The 27,872-nt window shown below is 49.4% G+C and overlaps 1 protein-coding gene across 1 annotated transcript; it reads right to left on the bottom strand.

Moving 5' to 3' along the window:
• Positions 1-7,347: 7,347 nt before the first annotated feature.
• LOC120047360 (neuropeptide Y receptor type 2-like) lies at positions 7,348-27,602 on the bottom strand. Its single transcript, XM_038992885.1, has 2 exons — positions 27,520-27,602; positions 7,348-8,968 (listed from the first exon to the last, which is right to left on the bottom strand). Exon 2 carries the CDS (start codon positions 8,667-8,669, stop codon positions 7,578-7,580), a length of 1,092 nt encoding a protein of 363 aa, XP_038848813.1. The 5' UTR covers positions 8,670-8,968; positions 27,520-27,602; the 3' UTR covers positions 7,348-7,577.
• Positions 27,603-27,872: the final 270 nt, after the last annotated feature.

Below are 27,872 nucleotides of genomic sequence, written 5' to 3' on the forward strand. Positions count from 1 at the left end.
AATGTGGAGGCTATATACAGGGTATTACGGTACAGCGTCAATGTGGAGGCTATATACAGGGTTTTATGGTACAGAGTCAATGTGGAGGCTATATACAGGGTATTACGGCACAGAGTCAATGTGGAGGCTATATACAGGGTATTACGGTACAGAGTCAATGTGGAGGCTATATACAGGGTATTACGGTACAGAGTCAATGTGGAGGCTATATACAGGGTATTACGGTACAGAGTCAATGTGGAGGCTATATACAGGGGGTACCGATACAGAGTCGATGTGGAGGCTATATACAGGGGGTACAGGTACAGAGTCAATGTGGAGGATATATACAGGGGGTACCGATACAGAGTCAATGTGGAGGCTATATACAGGGGGTACCGGTACAGAGTCAATGTGGAGGATATATACAGGGGGTACCGGTACAGAGTCAATGTGGAGGCTATATACAGGGGGCACCGGTACCGAGTCAATGTGGAGGGGTACAGGCTAGTTGAGGTAATCTGTACATGTAAGTGGGGGCGAAGTGACTATGCATACAAACAGTGAGTGTACAAAAGGGAGGGGGGTCAATGTAAATTGTCCGGTGGCGATTTTATGAATTGTTCAGCAGTCTTATGGCTTGGGGGTAGAAGCTGTTGAGGAGCCTTTTGGTCCTAGACTTGGTGCTCCGGTACCGCTTGCCATGCGGTAGCAGAGAAAACAGTCTATGTGTCTGGAGTCTAACAATTTTATAGGCTTTCCTCTGACACGCCTATTATATAGGTCCTGGATGGCAGGAAGCTTGGCCTAAGTGATGTATAGGGCCGTTCGCACTACCCTCTGTGTCGCCTTACGGTCAGATGCCGAGCAGTTGCCATACCAGGCGGTGATGCAACCGGTCAGGAGGCTCTCGATGGTGCAGCTGTAGAACCTTTTGAGGATCTGGGGACACATGCCAAATCTTTTCAGTCTCCTGAGGGGGAAAAGGTTTTGTCGTGCCCTCTTCACGACTGTCTTGGTATGTTTGGACCATGATAGTTCATTGGTGATGTGGACACCAAGGAACTTGAGACTCTCGACCCGCTACATTACAGCACCGTCGATGTTAATGGGGGCGTGTTCGGCCTGCCTTTTCCTGTAGTCCATGATCAGCTCCTTAGTCTTGCTCACGTTGAGGGAGAGGTTGTTGTCCTGGCACCACACTGCCAGTTCTCTGACCTCCTCCCTATAGGCCGTCTCATTGTTGTCGGTGATCAGGCCTACCACTGTTGTGTTGTCAGAAAACTTAATGATGGTGTTGGAGTCGTGTTTGGCCACGCAGTTGTGGGTGAACAGGGAGTACAGGAGGGGACTAAGTACACACCCCTGAGGGGCCCCAGTGTTAAGGATCAGCGTGGCAGACGTGTTGTTGCCTACTCTTACCACCTGGGGGCGGCCCGTCAGGAAGTCCAGGATCCAGTTGCAAAGGGTGGTGTTTAGTCCCAGAGTCCTTAGCTTAGTGATGAGCTTCTTGGGCACTATGGTGTTGAACACTGAGCTGTAGTCAATGAACAGCATTCTCACATAGGTGTTCCTTTTGTCCAGGTGAGAAAGGGCAGTGTGGAGTGCGATTTGAGATTGCATCATCTGTGGATCTGTTGGGGCGGTATGCGAATTGGAGTGGGTCTAAGTGTCCGGGAGGATGCTGTTGATGTGAGCCATGACCAGCCTTTCAAAGCACTTCATGGCTACTGACGTGAGTGCCACAGGGCTTTAATCATTTAGGCAGGTTACCTTCGCTTCCTTGGGCACAGGGACTATTGTGGTCTGTTTGAAACATGTAGGTATTACAGACTCAGTCAGGGAAAGGTTGAAAATGTCAGTGAAGACACTTGCCAGTTGGTCCGCGCATGCTTTGAGTACGCGTCCTGGTAATCCGTCTGGCCCAGCTGCTTTGTGAATGTTGACCTGTTTAAAGGTTTTGTTCACATCGGCTACCGAGAGCTTTATCACACAGTCATCCAGAACAGCTGGTGCTCTCGTGCATGCTTCAGTGTTGCTTGCCTCGAAGTGAGCATAAAAGGCATTTAGCTCGTCTGGTAGGCTCACGTCACTGGGCAGCTCGCGTCTGGGTTTCCCTTTGTACTCCGTAAAAGTTTCCAGGCCATTGCAGTGTAAGAGATGTGAACATTTGGGCCATGTAGAGAGTGTCTGCAGATGGAAGGAGCCCAGATTCGGGACATGTGGGGAAGATCACTTTAATGGAGATTGTATAGAAGAAGAGAATTTGCAAATGAATAAAGTGTTGTATTTGTGGAGGAGAACCCGAGGCAACATCTTTGGAATGCCCAAATAAGGTGAAAGAGATGGAGGTTGCCAAAATCTGTCTCCTATTATCTATGCGGAGGCAGTAGAAAGAGCAGAAGGCCCGATGGTAGTGAATAACAGGGGAGCTATACAGCAACATGCATCCAGGCCTGCTTGTCACCAGCAGGATCACGACATGTGAAGAAAGTGGACTTTGTTGCTTTTATAGCAATGGTGGTAAATGCATGGCGCAAGTAAAAATAGATAAAAAGTTAAGAAAGATTAACATTATTGTTTCTGCAATGGGGATGAACATATTTAACATCTGAGGAGCTATATGGATTACTGCCTCATACAGCCCCACCCTCTCAGGCCCCAGAGCCTGAAGAGGGGATTTGAGCTTTTAAATGACTGAAGGAGGGGGAATATATATATTAATGTACATTTTTTTCATAGTTTGTGTGGATTAATGTTCATTTTCTCTTCCCCGTAGTGGAATTTACTTTTATTTTAGTACATTTTTTCACCCAGTTGGTGGCGACAATTGTTTCGTTAACCAAGCTAGGTTGCTAGGTTGCCAGGTTGCTTTTTTTGTATGGATGTCAATGAGAGGGTTGAATTCGATCAACAACAAAAATGTATAGCTTTTGTGCTACTTGAGGCTTGTTTGATCGAATAAACGTCTCGGAATGCTGAAGTTGTCACGAGTGTGTTGTCATAAGTAGGACACGCGACACACCGGCAACTTTGAGAAAAAACACATATAGGAGTTGAGCCAGAGATCCTTTTGCTAATATCTCTGATTGTGCCTGTTCTCCACATGCGTATCTGCCCTCTAATTGTCTAGAATGGTCTCACCTGACCTTGCCTCCCGACCTCCTTCCATTTCTGAAGACATTTCATTTAATTGTTAGAGCGGTCTCTTAACTGGGTTATCGATGTGGGTACACAGACCCACGAGCCACTGCAGCTCCTAAGGATGAGTTTCGTTTTGTGTGTGGCCCTCACCCCCATTAAAGTTGTCCATCCCTGGTGTAGAGAATCGTTGTACCATCTAAACCCCTGTGAAATATATTTTCCATAACCAAAAATATTGTATTTTCAGCTGTTTTAAGCTGGTGAACAAAACCGAAAGTAAAAGACGCACAAACGAAACTTAAGAACGGGAAGCAGAGAAATAGAGCAACGTAGAACAGATCTACAGCTTTTTAGACTGGCTTTCAATGAGAATGACAGATCTACTGCTTCTTAGACGTTTCTATGCGAATATTACAGTATTAAAATGCTTTTGCCTGGTCAATATAATGCATAATCTGTGGCAAAAGCCATCCCTGTGCATCCTCATATTGACAGCCAGGTGGCAGTATACGACCATGTTAACATCTATTATCCTCATATTGACAGTCAGGTGACTGTATAAGACCTGTTAACATCTATTATCCTCACATTGACAGCCAGGTGACTGTATAAGACCTGTTAACATCTATTATCCTCATATTGACAGTCAGGTGACTGTATAAGACCTGTTAACATCTATTATCCTCACATTGACAGCCAGGTGACAGTATAAGACCTGTTAACGTCTATTATCCTCACATTGACAGCCAGGTGACTGTATGTTAACATCTATTATCCTCATATTGACAGCCAGGTGACTGTATAAGACCTGTTAACATCTATTATCCTCACAGTGACAGTCAGGTGACTGTATAAGACCTGTTAACATCTATTATCCTCACATTGACAGCCAGGTGACAGTATAAGACCTGTTAACGTCTATTATCCTCACATTGACAGCCAGGTGACTGTATGTTAACATCTATTATCCTCATATTGACAGCCAGGTGACTGTATGTTAACATCTATTATCCTCAGTGACAGTCAGGTGACAGTATATGACCGTGTTAACATCTATTATCCTCATAGTGACAGTCAGGTGACTGTTAATGACCTGTTAACGTTTCAGAAACGCAACACTTTTTTTTCAGAACGACTGAGTCGTGAATACAAAATGTCGAACAATTTCTATTTATTTTGGGGTTTATACCTAATAAGGAAATCTATTTAATCTCACAGCCTATTAGACCATTTTCCTATTACAACAACAATGGTTTGGTTTTGAAATGTACCTCAACAAGCATTTTATTGGAGAGAAATAGACGAGACCTACGTTACCTGGGTGTGTACAGATCAATCATTCAAGGTGTTGTGAAAGATCCACCTCTAGAGTTCAGTGACCTAGCTGTCTTACCTGTCTAATTAAAGGTTTAAGATATGACCGTGCAATATAACAATGAGTCAGGATCATCCTCCACAACCGTATAAACCTCTCTTACTCGATGTAGCTACCTCAGTTCAGAATAAAAATATTTACCTCTTCCTTGTCTGCTTGTGTCAAACTGTGTGTGGAATGTTGGGCTAGTTAAAACTGTTAGTTGAATCTTCACTTTATTGTTGAAGTATGTTGTATAGTTGATGTGACTAGCAACATTAAAGAGGACAACTACATTTGACCACCACACCATCTCAGAATGTCTCTTTATCTGTGACAGATGCACTACACATTAGACATGGACTGGCGTGCTTGTTCCTCTTAGCCTGGTCCCAGCTCGGTTAGTGCTATCATGCAGATAGTTCCCTGATCTCTATTATTCCAAATTCCCAGAACATCCAGCAGATACTGCATTGCACTGAGTTCAATGAATGAAAGCCTAGATGTATCTGATGACTTAATCCAATAATATTAATTCATTCTTCATATTTGCAATGCCAGAGACGTCAGCCTGCCATTGTGAGAGAATCCCCACAGTGAGGATTGAGGGCTCGTTTCTCTGCTTTAAATACAAAAGAAGCCTACGACGCTGGAGGCCCCCGACGCTGGAGGCCCCCGACGCTGGAGGCCCCCGACGCTGGAGGCCCACAACGCTGGAGGTTGCGACTCTGAAGGCCCCCGACGCTGGAGGCCCCCGACGCTGGAGGCCCCCGACGCTGGAGGCCCACGACGCTGAAGGCCCCCGACGCTGGAGGCCCCCGACGCTGGAGGCCCCCGACGCTGAAGGCCCACGACGCTGGAGGCCCCCGACGCTGGAGGCCCCCGACGCTGAAGGCCCCCGACGCTGGAGGCCCACGACGCTGGAGGCCCACGACGCTGGAGGCCCACGACGCTGGAGGCCCCTGACGCTGAAGGCCCACGACGCTGGAGGCCCCCGACGCTGGAGGCCCCCGACGCTGAAGGCCCACGACGCTGGAGGCCCCCGACGCTGGAGGCCCCCGACGCTGGAGGCCCCCGACGCTGGAGGCCCACGACGCTGGAGGCCCCCGACGCTGGAGGCCCCCGACGCTGGAGGCCCACGACGCTGGAGGCCCCCGACGCTGGAGGCCCACGACGCTGGAGGCCCCCGACGCTGGAGGCCCCCGACGCTGGAGGCCCCCGACGCTGGAGGCCCACGACGCTGAAGGCCCCCGACGCTGGAGGCCCCCGACGCTGGAGGCCCCCGACGCTGGAGGCCCCCGACGCTGGAGGCCCACAACGCTGGAGGCCCACAACGCTGGAGGCCCACGACGCTGGCTAATATATGAGCCACATCCTGTTGTGAAGTGAACGTTGTAGAGCGTTGACACTGGCTGAGTGTCAAATGACACGCTATTCCCTTTCTAGTGCACTACTAATGACCAGGCTCTGATCTAAAGAAGTACACTATATAGGGAACAGGGTGCCGTGTGGGACTCACACACAGTGAATAGCAAATCAACTTCATTATGCTGCCAATTATATCCCTTTGTCTAACGATCCACTTCAACTAGAGTAGGCGTGAACATTTTTACTGTGTGTCCCTTAGCGAACAGTGACAGGGTCTACCTCCAAAATGACGCCCTACTCTATATATAGTCCACTACCTTAGCCCATAGGACTATGGTCAACAGTAGTGCACTGTATAGGGAATAGGGAGCCATTTTGGACGCAGTCACTGATTTAAACAAGTCTATTGTTCCGTGAATGTAAATAACCATGTGTTCTCTCTACCTCATCCTGTTATAGTCAGTTTTAATGAGTTCTGTTGCAACCAAAGATAACGGCTTGATCAATCAACGTGTCTTTGAATTCATTGGACAAGAGTAGTTAATTATTTAGAAGTACCATAGACAGTTAGATGAAGTAGCGAAACATAAAACATTTACACATGCAATGCCTTCTTTCAACTTTGAACCTCAGTCAGTCAGTAATCTCAAGGTAGATATTCAAGGTTAGGTCATTCGATTCAGACAGTTTCACCAGAACCTTATTAAGGTCCTTGTAAAGTCTCATATTAATAATCCTCAAATAGGACCAGGAGTTTTTCCTGATCCACACCACATGATCTGACCAAGGCTATATAACTAGGACCCAGAGTTCATCTTAGTTATCCCACACGGTCAGGTAACTGTAGGGTCCAGAGTTTATCCTAGTTATCCCACACGGTCAGGTAACTGTAGGGTCCAGAGTTTATCCCAGTTATCCCACACGGTCAGGTAACTGTAGGGTCCAGAGTTTATCCTAGTTATCCCACACGGTCAGGTAACTGTAGGGTCCAGAGTTTATCCTAGTTATCCCACACGGTCAGGTAACTGTAGGGTCCAGAGTTCATCCTAGTTATCCCACACGGTCAGGTAACTGTAGGGTCCAGAGTTTATCCTAGTTATCCCACACGGTCAGGTAACTATAGGGTCCAGAGTTTTTCTTGCTCAGGTCGGTTGTGAGGTCAGGAAAAACTCCTGGTCCTAGTCATCATCATTGAAGAGATGCTTTAACAATAATAAGTGCAGCAATTCCCGATTTCCTTTCTGTTGGCACTAATATCACTCCATACAGCAGTATAACGTCCTGTCCAGGGGGTGTACTCCATACAGCAGTATAGTGTCCTGTCCAGGGGGTGTACTCCATACATCAATATATTATATTAACAGACGCTTTAATCCAAAGTGATTTATGGGCCGTTCTGGTTCACTCTACAGAAACAGGAGATGGACTCCTGCCCTACGGGCCGTTCTGGTTCACTCTACAGAAACAGGAGATGGACTCCTGCCCTACGGGCCGTTCTGGTTCACTCTACAGAAACAGGAGATGTACTCCTGCCCTATGGGCCGTTCTGGTTCACAAGGCTTATTTTTGATTTTTTTACAGCAGCCTCAGATTCTCTTTCTAATGGTGCTAATATCATTCCATACAGCAGCCTCAATCAGACGGCAGATCAATCAACCAATCAGACGGCAGATCAATCAACCAATCAGACGGCAGATCAATCAACCAATCAGACGGCAAATCAATCAACCAATCAGACGGCAGTAGGAGGGTGTCCTCCGTTCCTCCTGTTCAGAGACATCCTTCTTAGTGACCGGGTCCTAAAGGATCCCTCAGGGTGAATACTGTCTGGTTTATCCTCACACCTGAACACCATGAGGAACCCATTCCTGTAGTTCTTATTCATCCAGCCGTACAGGAGCGGGTTGGCGAAGGTGGAGCACATGGCTACAATGTGGAAGAGGGTATAGATGAGCTTGTATTGTCTTAAGCTGAGCACCAGGTCTAGGTCACTGGCTAGTTGAAACACGTGGAAGGGTAGCCAGCATGTGGCGAAGACTACAACCACCATAACCAGCATCTTGGTGGTCTTCTTCCTGCGCTGGACGGCGTCGACGCGGCTCGCTGGACTCATGTGGTTCTTCAGCTTCACCCAGATGCAGATGTAGGCATAACTGATGATGGAGAGTGGCAGCACGTACTGCAGCAGTAACATAGACAGGCTGTAAATGACTCCATCTCTGCTGCTGCCGTAAGGCCACTTCTCATAGCAGACTGAGATCCTCAGGTTGATGGACGGGATCTCCTCCTGACGGTACTCTCTGAAGATGGCGAGCGGGCTGGCCAGCATGGAGGACAGCGTCCAGGTGAGAGCCATGATGAGCAGGCTGCTTCGCCAGGTGAGGCGCTGGCCCAGGTGGAACACGATACACCTGTAGCGCTCCAGAGCGATGACGGTCAGCGTCAGGATCGATACGTGAACGCTCAGCGCTTGGGCGAACGGGACCATGTGACACAGCACCGCGCCAAACTTCCACTCGTCGAGCAAGGTATAAACCAGTGTGAACGGTAAGCACAACGTATCCACCAGCAGGTCGGCCAGGGCCAGGTTAGCTATGAAGAAGTTAGTGACTGTCCTCATGTTCCGGAAGCGGATGATCATGTAGATGACTAGGGCGTTGCCTACTAGGCCCAGTAAGATGATCAGACTATACGCCGTGATCAAAGCAGCCTGGACTCCTACATGCTTGGTGATGTCAGAGTGGAACCCCGGCCGGTCGAGGTGGAGGCTGAGACTGTCGTTACCCAGGATGCCTTGCTGCCAGTGGGTGGAGGTGGTGTCCATGTGGACTGGCTGTTGGAGGGGTCTGGGTTTAAAGGGTCTGAGGGGTCATGTTTTCTGCTGGGAGGTAAGGAGGGAGGATCACTGGAGCTGGTCAGTCAGTCCAAATACAGTTTATATAGTCCAATACTGATGGTAACACTGCAAAGTCCAGTCACTGAAGCCAACTAGTCCCTGGTCCAGTCCAGATACACTGGGAGCACTGCCTGGTCTGGTCTGGTCTGGTCTGGTCTGGTTATTCAGTCTACTGGTAGGGAAGACAACACTGCCTGGTCTCTCAGTCAGCTGGGAAGTCCAGATACCTGCAGTAGGAGAAACAACAGATGGAACATTCTCAGTGATAACACAGAGGAGAGGGGTCAGGGGTCAGGTGAAAGACAAATTCTACAACCACCAGAGTAAAACATGAGCAAAATATGGGTTGTTAGCTCTCTGAGTCTGGAGGAGGGGACAACTAACTTAGGGAGGTTCATAGATAGCTCTGGAGGAGGGGACAGCTAAATTAGGGAGGTTCATAGATAGCTCTGGAGGAGGGGACAACTAACTTAGGGAGGTTCCTAGATAGCTCTGGAGGAGGGGACAACTAACTTAGGGAGGTTCATAGATAGCTATGGAGGAGGCTACAACTAAATTAGGGAGGTTCATAGATAGCTCTGGAGGAGGGGACAACTAACTTATGAAGGTTCCTAGATAGCTCTGGAGGAGGGGACAACTAAATTAGGGAGGTTCATAGATAGCTCTGGAGGAGGGGACAGCTAACTTAGGGAGGTTCCTAGATAGCTCTGGAGGAGGGGACAACTAAATTAGGGAGGTTCATAGATAGCTCTGGAGGAGGGGACAACTAACTTAGGGAGGTTCCTAGATAGCTCTGGAGGAGGGGAAAACTAACTTAGGGAGGTTCATAGATAGCTCTGGAGGAGGCTACAACTAAATTAGGGAGGTTCATAGATAGCTCTGGAGAGGGGAAAACTAACTTAGGGAGGTTCCTAGATAGCTCTGGAGGAGGGGACAACTAAATTAGGGAGGTTCAAAGATAGCTCTGGAGGAGGGGACAACTAACTTAGGGAGGTTCATAGATAGCTCTGGAGGAGGGGAAAACTAACTTGGGGAGGTTCATAGATAGCTCTGGAGGAGGTGGGACAACTAACTTAGGGAGGTTCATAGATAGCTCTGGAGGAGGGGACAACTAACTTAGGGAGGTTCATAGATAGCTCTGGAGGAGGGGACAACTAACTTAGGGAGGTTCATAGATAGCTCTGGAGGAGGGGACAACTAAATTAGGGCGGTTCATAGATAGCTCTGGAGGAGGGGACAGCTAACTTAGGGAGGTTCATAGATAGCTCTGGAGGAGGCTACAACTAAATTAGGGAGGTTCATAGATAGCTCTGGAGGAGGCTACAACTAACTTAGGGAGGTTCATAGATAGCTCTGGAGGAGGCTACAACTAACTTAGGGAGGTTCATTGATAGCTCTGGAGGAGGCTACAACTAACTTAGGGAGGTTCATAGATAGCTCTGGAGGAGGTGGGACAACTAACTTAGGGAGGTTCATAGATAGCTCTGGAGGAGGGGACAACTAACTTAGCGAGGTTCATAGATAGCTCTGGAGGAGGGGACAACTAAATTAGGGAGGTTCATAGATAGCTCTGGAGGAGGCTACAACTAACTTAGGGAGGTTCATAGATAGCTCTGGAGGAGGGGACAACTAAATTAGGGAGGTTCATAGATAGCTCTGGAGGAGGCTACAACTAACTTAGGGAGGTTCATAGATAGCCTGGTGCTCTGGAGGGGACAACTAACTTAGGGCGGTTCCTAGATAGCCTGGTCCTCTGGAGGAGGGGACAGCTAACTTAGGGAGGTTCATAGATAGCCTGGTGCTCTGGAGGAGGGGACAACTAACTTAGGGAGGTTCATAGATAGCCTGGTCCTCTGGAGGAGGGGACAACTAACTTAGGGAGGTTCATAGATAGCCCGGTCCTCTGGAGGAGGGGACAGCTAACTTAGGGAGGTTCATAGATAGCCTGGTCCTCTGGAGGAGGGGGTAGCTAACTTAGGGAGGTTCATATATAGCCTGGTCCTCTGGAGGAGGGGACAGCTAACTTAGGGAGGTTCCTAGTTATCCTGGTCCTCTGGAGGAGGGGACAGCTAACTTAGGGAGGTTCATAGATAGCTCTGGAGGAGGGGACAACTAAATTAGGGCGGTTCATAGATAGCTCTGGAGGAGGGGACAGCTAACTTAGGGAGGTTCATAGATAGCTCTGGAGGAGGCTACAACTAAATTAGGGAGGTTCATAGATAGCTCTGGAGGAGGCTACAACTAACTTAGGGAGGTTCATAGATAGCTCTGGAGGAGGCTACAACTAACTTAGGGAGGTTCATTGATAGCTCTGGAGGAGGCTACAACTAACTTAGGGAGGTTCATAGATAGCTCCGGAGGAGGTGGGACAACTAACTTAGGGAGGTTCATAGATAGCTCTGGAGGAGGGGACAACTAACTTAGGGAGGTTCATAGATAGCTCTGGAGGAGGGGACAACTAAATTAGGGAGGTTCATAGATAGCTCTGGAGGAGGCTACAACTAACTTAGGGAGGTTCATAGATAGCTCTGGAGGAGGGGACAACTAAATTAGGGAGGTTCATAGATAGCTCTGGAGGAGGCTACAACTAAATTAGGGAGGTTCATAGATAGCTCTGGAGAGGGGAAAACTAACTTAGGGAGGTTCCTAGATAGCTCTGGAGGAGGGGACAACTAAATTAGGGAGGTTCAAAGATAGCTCTGGAGGAGGGGACAACTAACTTAGGGAGGTTCATAGATAGCTCTGGAGGAGGGGAAAACTAACTTGGGGAGGTTCATAGATAGCTCTGGAGGAGGTGGGACAACTAACTTAGGGAGGTTCATAGATAGCTCTGGAGGAGGGGACAACTAACTTAGGGAGGTTCATAGATAGCTCTGGAGGAGGGGACAACTAACTTAGGGAGGTTCATAGATAGCTCTGGAGGAGGCTACAACTAAATTAGGGAGGTTCATAGATAGCTCTGGAGGAGGCTACAACTAACTTAGGGAGGTTCATAGATAGCTCTGGAGGAGGCTACAACTAACTTAGGGAGGTTCATTGATAGCTCTGGAGGAGGCTACAACTAACTTAGGGAGGTTCATAGATAGCTCTGGAGGAGGTGGGACAACTAACTTAGGGAGGTTCATAGATAGCTCTGGAGGAGGGGACAACTAACTTAGGGAGGTTCATAGATAGCTCTGGAGGAGGGGACAACTAAATTAGGGAGGTTCATAGATAGCTCTGGAGGAGGCTACAACTAACTTAGGGAGGTTCATAGATAGCTCTGGAGGAGGGGACAACTAAATTAGGGAGGTTCATAGATAGCTCTGGAGGAGGCTACAACTAACTTAGGGAGGTTCATAGATAGCCTGGTGCTCTGGAGGGGACAACTAACTTAGGGCGGTTCCTAGATAGCCTGGTCCTCTGGAGGAGGGGACAGCTAACTTAGGGAGGTTCATAGATAGCCTGGTGCTCTGGAGGAGGGGACAACTAACTTAGGGAGGTTCATAGATAGCCTGGTCCTCTGGAGGAGGGGACAACTAACTTAGGGAGGTTCATAGATAGCCCGGTCCTCTGGAGGAGGGGACAGCTAACTTAGGGAGGTTCATAGATAGCCTGGTCCTCTGGAGGAGGGGGTAGCTAACTTAGGGAGGTTCATATATAGCCTGGTCCTCTGGAGGAGGGGACAGCTAACTTAGGGAGGTTCCTAGTTATCCTGGTCCTCTGGAGGAGGGGACAGCTAACTCAGGGAGGTTCATAGATAGCCTGGTCCTCTGGAGGAGGGGACAGCTAACTTAGGGAGGTTCATAGATAGCCTGGTCCTCTGGAGGAGGGGACAACTAACTTAGGGAGGTTCCTAGTTATCCTGGTCCTCTGGAGGAGGGGACAGCTAACTTAGGGAGGTTCATAGATTGCCTGGTCCTCTGGAGGAGGGGGCAGCTAACTTAGGGAGGTTCATAGATAGCCTGGTCCTCTGGAGGAGGGGACAGCTAACTTAGGGAGGTTCATAGATAGCCTGGTCCTCTGGAGGAGGGGACAGCTAACTTAGGGAGGTTCATAGATAGTCTTGTCCTCTGGAGGAGGGGGCAGCTAACTTAGGGAGGTTCCTAGATTGCCCGGTCCTCTGGAGGAGGGGACAGCTAACTTAGGGAGGTTCATAGATTGCCTGGTCCTCTGGAGGAGGGGGCAGCTAACTTAGGGAAGTTCATAGATTGCCTGGTCCTCTGGAGGAGGGGACAACTAACTTAGGGAGGTTCATAGATAGCTCTGGAGGAGGGGAAAACTAACTTGGGGAGGTTCATAGATAGCTCTGGAGGAGGTGGGACAACTAACTTAGGGAGGTTCATAGATAGCTCTGGAGGAGGGGACAACTAACTTAGGGAGGTTCATAGATAGCTCTGGAGGAGGGGACAACTAAATTAGGGCGGTTCATAGATAGCTCTGGAGGAGGGGACAGCTAACTTAGGGAGGTTCATAGATAGCTCTGGAGGAGGCTACAACTAAATTAGGGAGGTTCATAGATAGCTCTGGAGGAGGCTACAACTAACTTAGGGAGGTTCATAGATAGCTCTGGAGGAGGCTACAACTAACTTAGGGAGGTTCATAGATAGCTCTGGAGGAGGTGGGACAACTAACTTAGGGAGGTTCATAGATAGCTCTGGAGGAGGGGACAACTAACTTAGGGAGGTTCATAGATAGCTCTGGAGGAGGGGACAACTAAATTAGGGAGGTTCATAGATAGCTCTGGAGGAGGCTACAACTAACTTAGGGAGGTTCATAGATAACTCTGGAGGAGGGGACAACTAAATTAGGGAGGTTCATAGATAGCTCTGGAGGAGGCTACAACTAACTTAGGGAGGTTCATAGATAGCTCTGGAGGAGGGGACAACTAAATTAGGGAGGTTCATAGATAGCTCTGGAGGAGGCTACAACTAACTTAGGGAGGTTCATAGATAGCCTGGTGCTCTGGAGGGGACAACTAACTTAGGGCGGTTCCTAGATAGCCTGGTCCTCTGGAGGAGGGGACAGCTAACTTAGGGAGGTTCATAGATAGCCTGGTGCTCTGGAGGAGGGGACAACTAACTTAGGGAGGTTCATAGATAGCCTGGTCCTCTGGAGGAGGGGACAACTAACTTAGGGAGGTTCATAGATAGCCCGGTCCTCTGGAGGAGGGGACAGCTAACTTAGGGAGGTTCATAGATAGCCTGGTCCTCTGGAGGAGGGGGTAGCTAACTTAGGGAGGTTCATATATAGCCTGGTCCTCTGGAGGAGGGGACAGCTAACTTAGGGAGGTTCCTAGTTATCCTGGTCCTCTGGAGGAGGGGACAGCTAACTTAGGGAGGTTCATAGATAGCCTGGTCCTCTGGAGGAGGGGACAGCTAACTTAGGGAGGTTCATAGATAGCTCTGGAGGAGGGGACAACTAAATTAGGGCGGTTCATAGATAGCTCTGGAGGAGGGGACAGCTAACTTAGGGAGGTTCATAGATAGCTCTGGAGGAGGCTACAACTAAATTAGGGAGGTTCATAGATAGCTCTGGAGGAGGCTACAACTAACTTAGGGAGGTTCATAGATAGCTCTGGAGGAGGCTACAACTAACTTAGGGAGGTTCATTGATAGCTCTGGAGGAGGCTACAACTAACTTAGGGAGGTTCATAGATAGCTCTGGAGGAGGTGGGACAACTAACTTAGGGAGGTTCATAGATAGCTCTGGAGGAGGGGACAACTAACTTAGGGAGGTTCATAGATAGCTCTGGAGGAGGGGACAACTAAATTAGGGAGGTTCATAGATAGCTCTGGAGGAGGCTACAACTAACTTAGGGAGGTTCATAGATAGCTCTGGAGGAGGGGACAACTAAATTAGGGAGGTTCATAGATAGCTCTGGAGGAGGCTACAACTAACTTAGGGAGGTTCATAGATAGCCTGGTGCTCTGGAGGGGACAACTAACTTAGGGCGGTTCCTAGATAGCCTGGTCCTCTGGAGGAGGGGACAGCTAACTTAGGGAGGTTCATAGATAGCCTGGTGCTCTGGAGGAGGGGACAGCTAACTTAGGGAGGTTCATAGATAGCCTGGTGCTCTGGAGGAGGGGACAACTAACTTAGGGAGGTTCATAGATAGCCCGGTCCTCTGGAGAAGGGGACAACTAACTTAGGGAGGTTCATAGATAGCCCGGTCCTCTGGAGGAGGGGACAGCTAACTTAGGGAGGTTCATAGATAGCCTGGTCCTCTGGAGGAGGGGGTAGCTAACTTAGGGAGGTTCATATATAGCCTGGTCCTCTGGAGGAGGGGACAGCTAACTTAGGGAGGTTCCTAGTTATCCTGGTCCTCTGGAGGAGGGGACAGCTAACTTAGGGAGGTTCATAGATAGCCTGGTCCTCTGGAGGAGGGGACAGCTAACTTAGGGAGGTTCATAGATAGCCTGGTCCTCTGGAGGAGGGGACAACTAACTTAGGGAGGTTCCTAGTTATCCTGGTCCTCTGGAGGAGGGGACAGCTAACTTAGGGAGGTTCATAGATTGCCTGGTCCTCTGGAGGAGGGGGCAGCTAACTTAGGGAGGTTCATAGATAGCCTGGTCCTCTGGAGGAGGGGACAGCTAACTTAGGGAGGTTCATAGATAGCCTGGTCCTCTGGAGGAGGGGACAGCTAACTTAGGGAGGTTCATAGATAATCTTGTCCTCTGGAGGAGGGGGCAGCTAACTTAGGGAGGTTCCTAGATTGCCCGGTCCTCTGGAGGAGGGGACAGCTAACTTAGGGAGGTTCATAGATTGCCTGGTCCTCTGGAGGAGGGGGCAGCTAACTTAGGGAAGTTCATAGATTGCCTGGTCCTCTGGAGGAGGGGACAACTAACTTAGGGAGGTTCATAGATAGCTCTGGAGGAGGGGACAACTAACTTAGGGAGGTTCATAGATAGCTCTGGAGGAGGGGACAACTAACTTAGGGAGGTTCATAGATAGCTCTGGAGGAGGGGACAACTAAATTAGGGCGGTTCATAGATAGCTCTGGAGGAGGGGACAGCTAACTTAGGGAGGTTCATAGATAGCTCTGGAGGAGGCTACAACTAAATTAGGGAGGTTCATAGATAGCTCTGGAGGAGGCTACAACTAACTTAGGGAGGTTCATAGATAGCTCTGGAGGAGGCTACAACTAACTTAGGGAGGTTCATTGATAGCTCTGGAGGAGGCTACAACTAACTTAGGGAGGTTCATAGATAGCTCTGGAGGAGGTGGGACAACTAACTTAGGGAGGTTCATAGATAGCTCTGGAGGAGGGGACAACTAACTTAGGGAGGTTCATAGATAGCTCTGGAGGAGGGGACAACTAAATTAGGGAGGTTCATAGATAGCTCTGGAGGAGGCTACAACTAACTTAGGGAGGTTCATAGATAGCTCTGGAGGAGGGGACAACTAAATTAGGGAGGTTCATAGATAGCTCTGGAGGAGGCTACAACTAACTTAGGGAGGTTCATAGATAGCCTGGTGCTCTGGAGGGGACAACTAACTTAGGGCGGTTCCTAGATAGCCTGGTCCTCTGGAGGAGGGGACAGCTAACTTAGGGAGGTTCATAGATAGCCTGGTGCTCTGGAGGAGGGGACAACTAACTTAGGGAGGTTCATAGATAGCCTGGTCCTCTGGAGGAGGGGACAACTAACTTAGGGAGGTTCATAGATAGCCCGGTCCTCTGGAGGAGGGGACAGCTAACTTAGGGAGGTTCATAGATAGCCTGGTCCTCTGGAGGAGGGGGTAGCTAACTTAGGGAGGTTCATATATAGCCTGGTCCTCTGGAGGAGGGGACAGCTAACTTAGGGAGGTTCCTAGTTATCCTGGTCCTCTGGAGGAGGGGACAGCTAACTTAGGGAGGTTCATAGATAGCCTGGTCCTCTGGAGGAGGGGACAGCTAACTTAGGGAGGTTCATAGATAGCCTGGTCCTCTGGAGGAGGGGACAACTAACTTAGGGAGGTTCCTAGTTATCCTGGTCCTCTGGAGGAGGGGACAGCTAACTTAGGGAGGTTCATAGATTGCCTGGTCCTCTGGAGGAGGGGGCAGCTAACTTAGGGAGGTTCATAGATAGCCTGGTCCTCTGGAGGAGGGGACAGCTAACTTAGGGAGGTTCATAGATAGCCTGGTCCTCTGGAGGAGGGGACAGCTAACTTAGGGAGGTTCATAGATAGTCTTGTCCTCTGGAGGAGGGGGCAGCTAACTTAGGGAGGTTCCTAGATTGCCCGGTCCTCTGGAGGAGGGGACAGCTAACTTAGGGAGGTTCATAGATTGCCTGGTCCTCTGGAGGAGGGGGCAGCTAACTTAGGGAAGTTCATAGATTGCCTGGTCCTCTGGAGGAGGGGACAACTAACTTAGGGAGGTTCATAGATAGCTCTGGAGGAGGGGAAAACTAACTTGGGGAGGTTCATAGATAGCTCTGGAGGAGGTGGGACAACTAACTTAGGGAGGTTCATAGATAGCTCTGGAGGAGGGGACAACTAACTTAGGGAGGTTCATAGATAGCTCTGGAGGAGGGGACAACTAACTTAGGGAGGTTCATAGATAGCTCTGGAGGAGGGGACAACTAAATTAGGGCGGTTCATAGATAGCTCTGGAGGAGGGGACAGCTAACTTAGGGAGGTTCATAGATAGCTCTGGAGGAGGCTACAACTAAATTAGGGAGGTTCATAGATAGCTCTGGAGGAGGCTACAACTAACTTAGGGAGGTTCATAGATAGCTCTGGAGGAGGCTACAACTAACTTAGGGAGGTTCATAGATAGCTCTGGAGGAGGTGGGACAACTAACTTAGGGAGGTTCATAGATAGCTCTGGAGGAGGGGACAACTAACTTAGGGAGGTTCATAGATAGCTCTGGAGGAGGGGACAACTAAATTAGGGAGGTTCATAGATAGCTCTGGAGGAGGCTACAACTAACTTAGGGAGGTTCATAGATAGCTCTGGAGGAGGGGACAACTAAATTAGGGAGGTTCATAGATAGCTCTGGAGGAGGCTACAACTAACTTAGGGAGGTTCATAGATAGCTCTGGAGGAGGGGACAACTAAATTAGGGAGGTTCATAGATAGCTCTGGAGGAGGCTACAACTAACTTAGGGAGGTTCATAGATAGCCTGGTGCTCTGGAGGGGACAACTAACTTAGGGCGGTTCCTAGATAGCCTGGTCCTCTGGAGGAGGGGACAGCTAACTTAGGGAGGTTCATAGATAGCCTGGTGCTCTGGAGGAGGGGACAACTAACTTAGGGAGGTTCATAGATAGCCTGGTCCTCTGGAGGAGGGGACAACTAACTTAGGGAGGTTCATAGATAGCCCGGTCCTCTGGAGGAGGGGACAGCTAACTTAGGGAGGTTCATAGATAGCCTGGTCCTCTGGAGGAGGGGGTAGCTAACTTAGGGAGGTTCATATATAGCCTGGTCCTCTGGAGGAGGGGACAGCTAACTTAGGGAGGTTCCTAGTTATCCTGGTCCTCTGGAGGAGGGGACAGCTAACTTAGGGAGGTTCATAGATAGCCTGGTCCTCTGGAGGAGGGGACAGCTAACTTAGGGAGGTTCATAGATAGCTCTGGAGGAGGGGACAACTAAATTAGGGCGGTTCATAGATAGCTCTGGAGGAGGGGACAGCTAACTTAGGGAGGTTCATAGATAGCTCTGGAGGAGGCTACAACTAAATTAGGGAGGTTCATAGATAGCTCTGGAGGAGGCTACAACTAACTTAGGGAGGTTCATAGATAGCTCTGGAGGAGGCTACAACTAACTTAGGGAGGTTCATTGATAGCTCTGGAGGAGGCTACAACTAACTTAGGGAGGTTCATAGATAGCTCTGGAGGAGGTGGGACAACTAACTTAGGGAGGTTCATAGATAGCTCTGGAGGAGGGGACAACTAACTTAGGGAGGTTCATAGATAGCTCTGGAGGAGGGGACAACTAAATTAGGGAGGTTCATAGATAGCTCTGGAGGAGGCTACAACTAACTTAGGGAGGTTCATAGATAGCTCTGGAGGAGGGGACAACTAAATTAGGGAGGTTCATAGATAGCTCTGGAGGAGGCTACAACTAACTTAGGGAGGTTCATAGATAGCCTGGTGCTCTGGAGGGGACAACTAACTTAGGGCGGTTCCTAGATAGCCTGGTCCTCTGGAGGAGGGGACAGCTAACTTAGGGAGGTTCATAGATAGCCTGGTGCTCTGGAGGAGGGGACAACTAACTTAGGGAGGTTCATAGATAGCCTGGTCCTCTGGAGGAGGGGACAACTAACTTAGGGAGGTTCATAGATAGCCCGGTCCTCTGGAGGAGGGGACAGCTAACTTAGGGAGGTTCATAGATAGCCTGGTCCTCTGGAGGAGGGGGTAGCTAACTTAGGGAGGTTCATATATAGCCTGGTCCTCTGGAGGAGGGGACAGCTAACTTAGGGAGGTTCCTAGTTATCCTGGTCCTCTGGAGGAGGGGACAGCTAACTTAGGGAGGTTCATAGATAGCCTGGTCCTCTGGAGGAGGGGACAGCTAACTTAGGGAGGTTCATAGATAGCCTGGTCCTCTGGAGGAGGGGACAACTAACTTAGGGAGGTTCCTAGTTATCCTGGTCCTCTGGAGGAGGGGACAGCTAACTTAGGGAGGTTCATAGATTGCCTGGTCCTCTGGAGGAGGGGGCAGCTAACTTAGGGAGGTTCATAGATAGCCTGGTCCTCTGGAGGAGGGGACAGCTAACTTAGGGAGGTTCATAGATAGCCTGGTCCTCTGGAGGAGGGGACAGCTAACTTAGGGAGGTTCATAGATAGTCTTGTCCTCTGGAGGAGGGGGCAGCTAACTTAGGGAGGTTCCTAGATTGCCCGGTCCTCTGGAGGAGGGGACAGCTAACTTAGGGAGGTTCATAGATTGCCTGGTCCTCTGGAGGAGGGGGCAGCTAACTTAGGGAAGTTCATAGATTGCCTGGTCCTCTGGAGGAGGGGACAACTAACTTAGGGAGGTTCATAGATAGCTCTGGAGGAGGGGAAAACTAACTTGGGGAGGTTCATAGATAGCTCTGGAGGAGGTGGGACAACTAACTTAGGGAGGTTCATAGATAGCTCTGGAGGAGGGGACAACTAACTTAGGGAGGTTCATAGATAGCTCTGGAGGAGGGGACAACTAACTTAGGGAGGTTCATAGATAGCTCTGGAGGAGGGGACAACTAAATTAGGGCGGTTCATAGATAGCTCTGGAGGAGGGGACAGCTAACTTAGGGAGGTTCATAGATAGCTCTGGAGGAGGCTACAACTAAATTAGGGAGGTTCATAGATAGCTCTGGAGGAGGCTACAACTAACTTAGGGAGGTTCATAGATAGCTCTGGAGGAGGCTACAACTAACTTAGGGAGGTTCATAGATAGCTCTGGAGGAGGTGGGACAACTAACTTAGGGAGGTTCATAGATAGCTCTGGAGGAGGGGACAACTAACTTAGGGAGGTTCATAGATAGCTCTGGAGGAGGGGACAACTAAATTAGGGAGGTTCATAGATAGCTCTGGAGGAGGCTACAACTAACTTAGGGAGGTTCATAGATAGCTCTGGAGGAGGGGACAACTAAATTAGGGAGGTTCATAGATAGCTCTGGAGGAGGCTACAACTAACTTAGGGAGGTTCATAGATAGCTCTGGAGGAGGGGACAACTAAATTAGGGAGGTTCATAGATAGCTCTGGAGGAGGCTACAACTAACTTAGGGAGGTTCATAGATAGCCTGGTGCTCTGGAGGGGACAACTAACTTAGGGCGGTTCCTAGATAGCCTGGTCCTCTGGAGGAGGGGACAGCTAACTTAGGGAGGTTCATAGATAGCCTGGTGCTCTGGAGGAGGGGACAACTAACTTAGGGAGGTTCATAGATAGCCTGGTCCTCTGGAGGAGGGGACAACTAACTTAGGGAGGTTCATAGATAGCCCGGTCCTCTGGAGGAGGGGACAGCTAACTTAGGGAGGTTCATAGATAGCCTGGTCCTCTGGAGGAGGGGGTAGCTAACTTAGGGAGGTTCATATATAGCCTGGTCCTCTGGAGGAGGGGACAGCTAACTTAGGGAGGTTCCTAGTTATCCTGGTCCTCTGGAGGAGGGGACAGCTAACTTAGGGAGGTTCATAGATAGCCTGGTCCTCTGGAGGAGGGGACAGCTAACTTAGGGAGGTTCATAGATAGCCTGGTCCTCTGGAGGAGGGGACAACTAACTTAGGGAGGTTCCTAGTTATCCTGGTCCTCTGGAGGAGGGGACAGCTAACTTAGGGAGGTTCATAGATTGCCTGGTCCTCTGGAGGAGGGGGCAGCTAACTTAGGGAGGTTCATAGATAGCCTGGTCCTCTGGAGGAGGGGACAGCTAACTTAGGGAGGTTCATAGATAGCCTGGTCCTCTGGAGGAGGGGACAGCTAACTTAGGGAGGTTCATAGATAGCCTGGTCCTCTGGAGGAGGGGGCAGCTAACTTAGGGAGGTTCCTAGATTGCCCGGTCCTCTGGAGGAGGGGACAGCTAACTTAGGGAGGTTCATAGATTGCCTGGTCCTCTGGAGGAGGGGACAACTAACTTAGGGAGGTTCATAGATAGCTCTGGAGGAGGGGAAAACTAACTTGGGGAGGTTCATAGATAGCTCTGGAGGAGGTGGGACAACTAACTTAGGGAGGTTCATAGATAGCTCTGGAGGAGGGGACAACTAACTTAGGGAGGTTCATAGATAGCTCTGGAGGAGGGGACAACTAACTTAGGGAGGTTCATAGATAGCTCTGGAGGAGGGGACAACTAAATTAGGGCGGTTCATAGATAGCTCTGGAGGAGGGGACAGCTAACTTAGGGAGGTTCATAGATAGCTCTGGAGGAGGCTACAACTAAATTAGGGAGGTTCATAGATAGCTCTGGAGGAGGCTACAACTAACTTAGGGAGGTTCATAGATAGCTCTGGAGGAGGCTACAACTAACTTAGGGAGGTTCATTGATAGCTCTGGAGGAGGCTACAACTAACTTAGGGAGGTTCATAGATAGCTCTGGAGGAGGTGGGACAACTAACTTAGGGAGGTTCATAGATAGCTCTGGAGGAGGGGACAACTAACTTAGGGAGGTTCATAGATAGCTCTGGAGGAGGGGACAACTAAATTAGGGAGGTTCATAGATAGCTCTGGAGGAGGCTACAACTAACTTAGGGAGGTTCATAGATAGCTCTGGAGGAGGGGACAACTAAATTAGGGAGGTTCATAGATAGCTCTGGAGGAGGCTACAACTAACTTAGGGAGGTTCATAGATAGCCTGGTGCTCTGGAGGGGACAACTAACTTAGGGCGGTTCCTAGATAGCCTGGTCCTCTGGAGGAGGGGACAGCTAACATAGGGAGGTTCATAGATAGCCTGGTGCTCTGGAGGAGGGGACAACTAACTTAGGGAGGTTCATAGATAGCCTGGTCCTCTGGAGGAGGGGACAACTAACTTAGGGAGGTTCATAGATAGCCCAGTCCTCTGGAGGAGGGGACAGCTAACTTAGGGAGGTTCATAGATAGCCTGGTCCTCTGGAGGAGGGGGCAGCTAACTTAGGGAGGTTCATATATAGCCTGGTCCTCTGGAGGAGGGGACAGCTAACTTAGGGAGGTTCCTAGTTATCCTGGTCCTCTGGAGGAGGGGACAGCTAACTTAGGGAGGTTCATAGATAGCCTGGTCCTCTGGAGGAGGGGGCAGCTAACTTAGGGAGGTTCATAGATAGCCTGGTCCTCTGGAGGAGGGGACAGCTAACTTAGGGAGGTTCATAGATAGCCTGGTCCTCTGGAGGAGGGGGCAGCTAACTTAGGGAGGTTCATAGATAGCCTGGTCCTCTGGAGGAGGGGACAGCTAACTTAGGGAGGTTCCTAGATTGCCTGGTCCTCTGGAGGAGGGGGCAGCTAACTTAGGGAAGTTCATAGATTGCCTGGTCCTCTGGAGGAGGGGACAACTAACTTAGGGAGGTTCCTAGATAGCTCTGGAGGAGGGGACAACTAACTTATGGAGGTCCATAGATAGCTCTGGAGTAGGGGACAACTAACTTAGGGAGGTTCATAGATTGCCTGGTCCTCTGGAGGAGGGGGCAGCTAACTTAGGGAGGTCCATAGATAGCCTGGTCCTCTGGAGGAGGGTACAGCTAACTGGTACAGTTCATAGATATCCCTGGCTCCTCAATATACACCCTGATATACAACATTACTCATCTCCCTCTCTCTGGTCTATCTCTCTGTCTGTTCCAGGTCTGTCTTTTTCTCTCTCTCTCTCTCTCTCTCTCTCTCTCTCTCTCTCTCTCTCTCTCTCTCTCTCTCTCTCTCTCTCTCTCTCTCTCTATCTCTCTCTCTCTCTCTCTCTCTCTCTCTATCTCCATATCTCTCTCTATTTATCTAGCTCTCTCTCTATCTCCATATCTCTCTCTATTTATCTAGCTCTCTCTCTATCTCCATATCTCTCTCTATTTATCTAGCTCTCTCTCTATCTCCATATCTCTCTCTATTTATCTAGCTCTCTCTCTCTCTCTCTCTATTTATCTCTCTCTGTGTACCTACAATATTGTGCTCTTCTTTCTAGGTTGTAATTTGTGGAAGTCTATATAAATCATGATCGGTGGTCATCTCTCCTATAGTTCCCTACCGTCCGGGTTTATAGTCTATGTGTGTGTGTGTGTGTGTGTGTGTTTATAATTCATAATCAGTGGGCATCCCTCCTATCCTTCCTCACTGTGTGTTTATAGGAGAGGGCTTGAGGAGAGAGATATACTGCTGCATGGCGTACACTGTTTACTGTCTCTGTGTCCTGTGTCTCCACCGCAAAACCAGAATACTGTTTACTGTTTACTGTCTCTGTGTCTCCACCACAAAACCAGAAACCTGTTTACTGTCTCTGTGTCCTGTGTCTCCACCACAAAACCAGGACACTGTTTACTGTCTCTGTGTCCTGTGTCTCCACCACAAAACCAGTACACTGTTTACTGTGTGTCCTGTGTCTCCACCACAAAACCAGAAACCTGAAATGACACTAGTGCTGCAAAAACATTTCCCAGGTCCAGAAATCTTGGTTAGTTTGGAAGATTCCTGATTCTCCGGAATCAGAAGGGAGTAAGCATGAAATCCAGAATACTCACATTTCTGGAAAACCTGGGTATTTTAGGAAACCCAAATGACACCCTAATCCCTAAATAGGGCACCTATCCCCTATATAGTGCACCTATCCCCTATATAGTGCACCTATCCCCTATATAGTGCACCTGTCCCCTATATAGTGCACCCATCCCCTATATAGTGCACCCGTCCCCTATATAGTGCACCCATCCCCTATATAGTGCACCTGTCCCCTATACAGTGCACCTGTCCCCTATATAGTGCACCAATTTTGACCAGAGACCCTATATAGGGGATAGGTGTCATGGTTCCACCTGTCACCAGAGGGCAGCAGAGACTGTCCTAGCGACATTAACCACACTCAGGTGTGTCCTATTTACCCATTATATGTCCCTGTTAAAAGAGGTGTGTTTTCTGTTGTCCTTTGCTGAAGCTTGAATTGTTTCCTGAGTGAGGTCGCTTCCTGAGTGAGGTCGCTTCCTGAGTGAGGTCGCTTCCTGAGTGAGCTCCCTTCCTGAGTGAGGTCGCTTCCTGAGTGAGGTCCCTTCCTGAGTGAGGTCCCTTCCTGAGTGAGGTCGCTTCCTGAGTGAGGTCGCTTCCTGAGTGAGGTCCCTTCCTGAGTGAGGTCCCTTCCTGAGTGAGGTCCCTTCCTGAGTGAGGTCGCTTCCTGAGTGAGGTCCCTTCCTGAGTGAGGTCCCTTCCTGAAAGAGGTCGCTTCCTGAGTGAGGTTTTGAGACCAAGCGGTTATCTTTTCGTTATTTAATTAATTGTCTTCCTTATTCTTCTTCTTCCCAATTGTACTGTGATCCCGCGGCTACCGTTTCCCAGTAAAGTATTATGTTAATCCTTAACCACTGATTCCACGTCTCGTCTTTTCTCTGCACCTGGGTAGCAAACCTCACCACGTCAAAATAGGGTGCCATTTGGGACTCACAAAAACACAGCGTGAAGAAAGCTCCTTGATTATTTGCACAAGGGAAAAACTCTGTAGATGGTCTCTAAATAGAGTCTATTAATTGAAATTCAGTGCACACCACACGCATGCTGGTCGACTCTCAGTACAGTGCACTCACCATCCTCCTGCCAGGTAGCTTGCTCAATAGCTGATGATGTCAAATTAAATGTACACGTTAAATTGTGTGCAAGTTTGAGGGTGTTCTTAGACAGTGAGTTTGGGGAAACAGAATCATTACTGCCGCAAAAACAATCAAATACGGATGCGTCCCATATCGTACCCTATACCATGTACACTTCATTCAGTACTCTGGTATGATATAAAAAATAAAAAAAATAAAAAAATATATGATCTGATATGATCTATTATCTGATATTACCTATTATCTGATTTTAGGGGTGAGCTAAGTTATCTACCCTCCCAGCACCTTATCCCTCCCAGCCTCAGCCTCCAACCCTCCCAGCACCTCATCCTTCCCAGCCTCCAACCCTCCCAGCACTTTATCCCTCCCAGCCTCAGCCTCCAACCCTCCCAGCACTTTATCCCTCCCAGCCTCAGCCTCCAACCCTCCCAGCACCTTATCCCTCCCAGCCTCAGTCTCCAACCCTCCCAGCACCTGATCCCTCCTAGCCTCAGCCTCCAACCCTCCCAGCACCTCATCCTTCTCAGCCTCCAACCCTCCTAGCACCTCATCCTTCTCAGCCTCCAACCCTCCCAGCACCTCATCCTTCCCAGCCTCCAACCCTCCTAGCACCTCATCCCTCCCAGCCTCCAACCCTCCTAGCACCTCATCCCTCCCAGCCTCAGTCTCCAACCCTCCCAGCACCTGATCCCTCCTAGCCTCAGCCTCCAACCCTCCCAGCACCTCATCCTTCTCAGCCTCCAACCCTCCCAGCACCTCATCCTTCCCAGCCTCCAACCCTCCCAGCACTTTATCCCTCCCAGCCTCAGCCTCCAACCCTCCCAGCACTTTATCCCTCCCAGCCTCAGCCTCCAACCCTCCCAGCACCTTATCCCTCCCAGCCTCAGTCTCCAACCCTCCCAGCACCTGATCCCTCCTAGCCTCAGCCTCCAACCCTCCCAGCACCTCATCCTTCTCAGCCTCCAACCCTCCTAGCACCTCATCCTTCTCAGCCTCCAACCCTCCCAGCACCTCATCCTTCCCAGCCTCCAACCCTCCTAGCACCTCATCCCTCCCAGCCTCAGTCTCCAACCCTCCCAGTACCTGATCCCTCCTAGCCTCAGCCTCCAACCCTCCCAGCACCTCATCCTTCACAGCCTCAGTCTCCAACCCTCCCAGCACCTGATCCCTCCTAGCCTCAGTCAGCAACACTCCCAGCAATTCAGCTCCAGGGGAGACAAACACAGATACAATGGCAGGCCAGAAGGAATTCAGACTGAAATATGGAATCAGAAGCATACTGCATGTGTCTGGGTCAGAAATAAGACTTGTCGATTAATACATCTATCTGGGTTGGTGGGTTTGTGTTTATTATGCAGGCTATACTAATATTTGGATCAGAACAACTGCCTACCTACACTTAGCATTATAAAACAACCTTCCTTCGTTCTCAGCTCTAATCACTCTTTGTCAATGTGGTGCTGTCAGCAGACATATGGGGATAGCATTCAGACAGACAGACAAGGGGACAGGGGGACAGACAGATAGACAGACAGGGGGATAGACAGACAGACAGACAGGGGGATAGACAGACAGGGGGATAGACAGACAGGGGGATAGACAGACAGATAGACAGACAGACAGACAGACAGACAGACGGACGGACGGACGGACGGACGGACGGACGGACGGACGGACGGACGGACGGACGGACGGACGGACGGACGGACGGACGGACGGACGGACAGGGGGATGGACAGACAGACAGGGGGATAGACAGGGGGATAGACAGACAGACAGACAGACAGACAGACAGACAGGGGGATAGACAGGGGGATAGACAGGGGGATAGACGGGGATAGACAGACAGAGGGATAGACAGGGGGGAGACAGGGGGACAGACAGACAGACAGGGGGACAGACAGACAGGCGGACGGACGGACAGACAGGGGGATAGACAGACAGACAGACAGACAGGGGGATAGACAGGGGGATAGACAGACAGAGGGATAGACAGGGGGGAGACAGGGGGACAGACAGGGGACAGACAGACAGGGGACAGACAGACAGGGGGACAGACGGTCAGACAGACAGACGGTCAGACAGACAGACAGACAGACAGGCAGACAGACAGACAGGGGGATAGAGAATGGGTGCAGTTTATCTGAAGTATTAGGTGCTTAGTAATTGTCTCCAGGGCTTTCTAAAAAGCAGGCATTTGTCTGCAATAAGCTGTAACCTGCTGTGAACCAACACAAACAGAACCAACTAGTGAAATGTATGCTACAGACTTTACTATCGATATGTCAATCTCACGATTTAAATACGACACTAAAGTAAACTCACCATCGTAGACCTCTATTCATGATCTGATGACAACGTCTGCTATTGTGTGTTAGGCTTTAGGCTACATGGTTGTTATTTCGTTATGTCTCAGTAGCCTCTATTTACCAAAGACAGTGCTGATACATTTAATCAGAATCCATCTGTATCAGGGAAATGAGAGGTGACGAAAGTGAATTGCATTAAGCTACGGATGTAACTTTTGATCCTAAACTATTAACCGTGATATATATATATATACAGTCACAAATCAGTTATATATTATTGTACAGGTAAACTGTATACATCTTCAGTAACCTATCCAATCATTCAATTACTCACCTTTCCCCCTCTTAGTCGCAGGCTATAGCTCCTTGGTAAACGAGTCTTCAAATGAGATGTTGCACGGAACAAGTGAAAATCCTGAAGCTCCTCCTAAGCAGAGTGGAGCGCACATATGCTGCGTGTGCTCTCTCCCTCTCTCCTTTTATTTATTTATCTCTCTCCTTTTATTTCTCTCTCTCTCTCCTTTTATTTCTCTCTCTCTCTCCTTTTATTTCTCTCTCTCTCTCCTTTTATTTATTTATCTCTCTCTCTCCTTTTATTTATTTATTTATCTCTCTCTCTCCCTCCTTTTATTTATTTATCTCTCTCCTTTTATTTATTTATCTCTCTCTCCTTTTATTTCTCTCTCT

The sequence above is a fragment of the Salvelinus namaycush genome, chromosome 5 (genome assembly GCF_016432855.1).
Source record: "Salvelinus namaycush isolate Seneca chromosome 5, SaNama_1.0, whole genome shotgun sequence".
Lineage (NCBI taxonomy): Eukaryota > Metazoa > Chordata > Actinopteri > Salmoniformes > Salmonidae > Salvelinus > Salvelinus namaycush.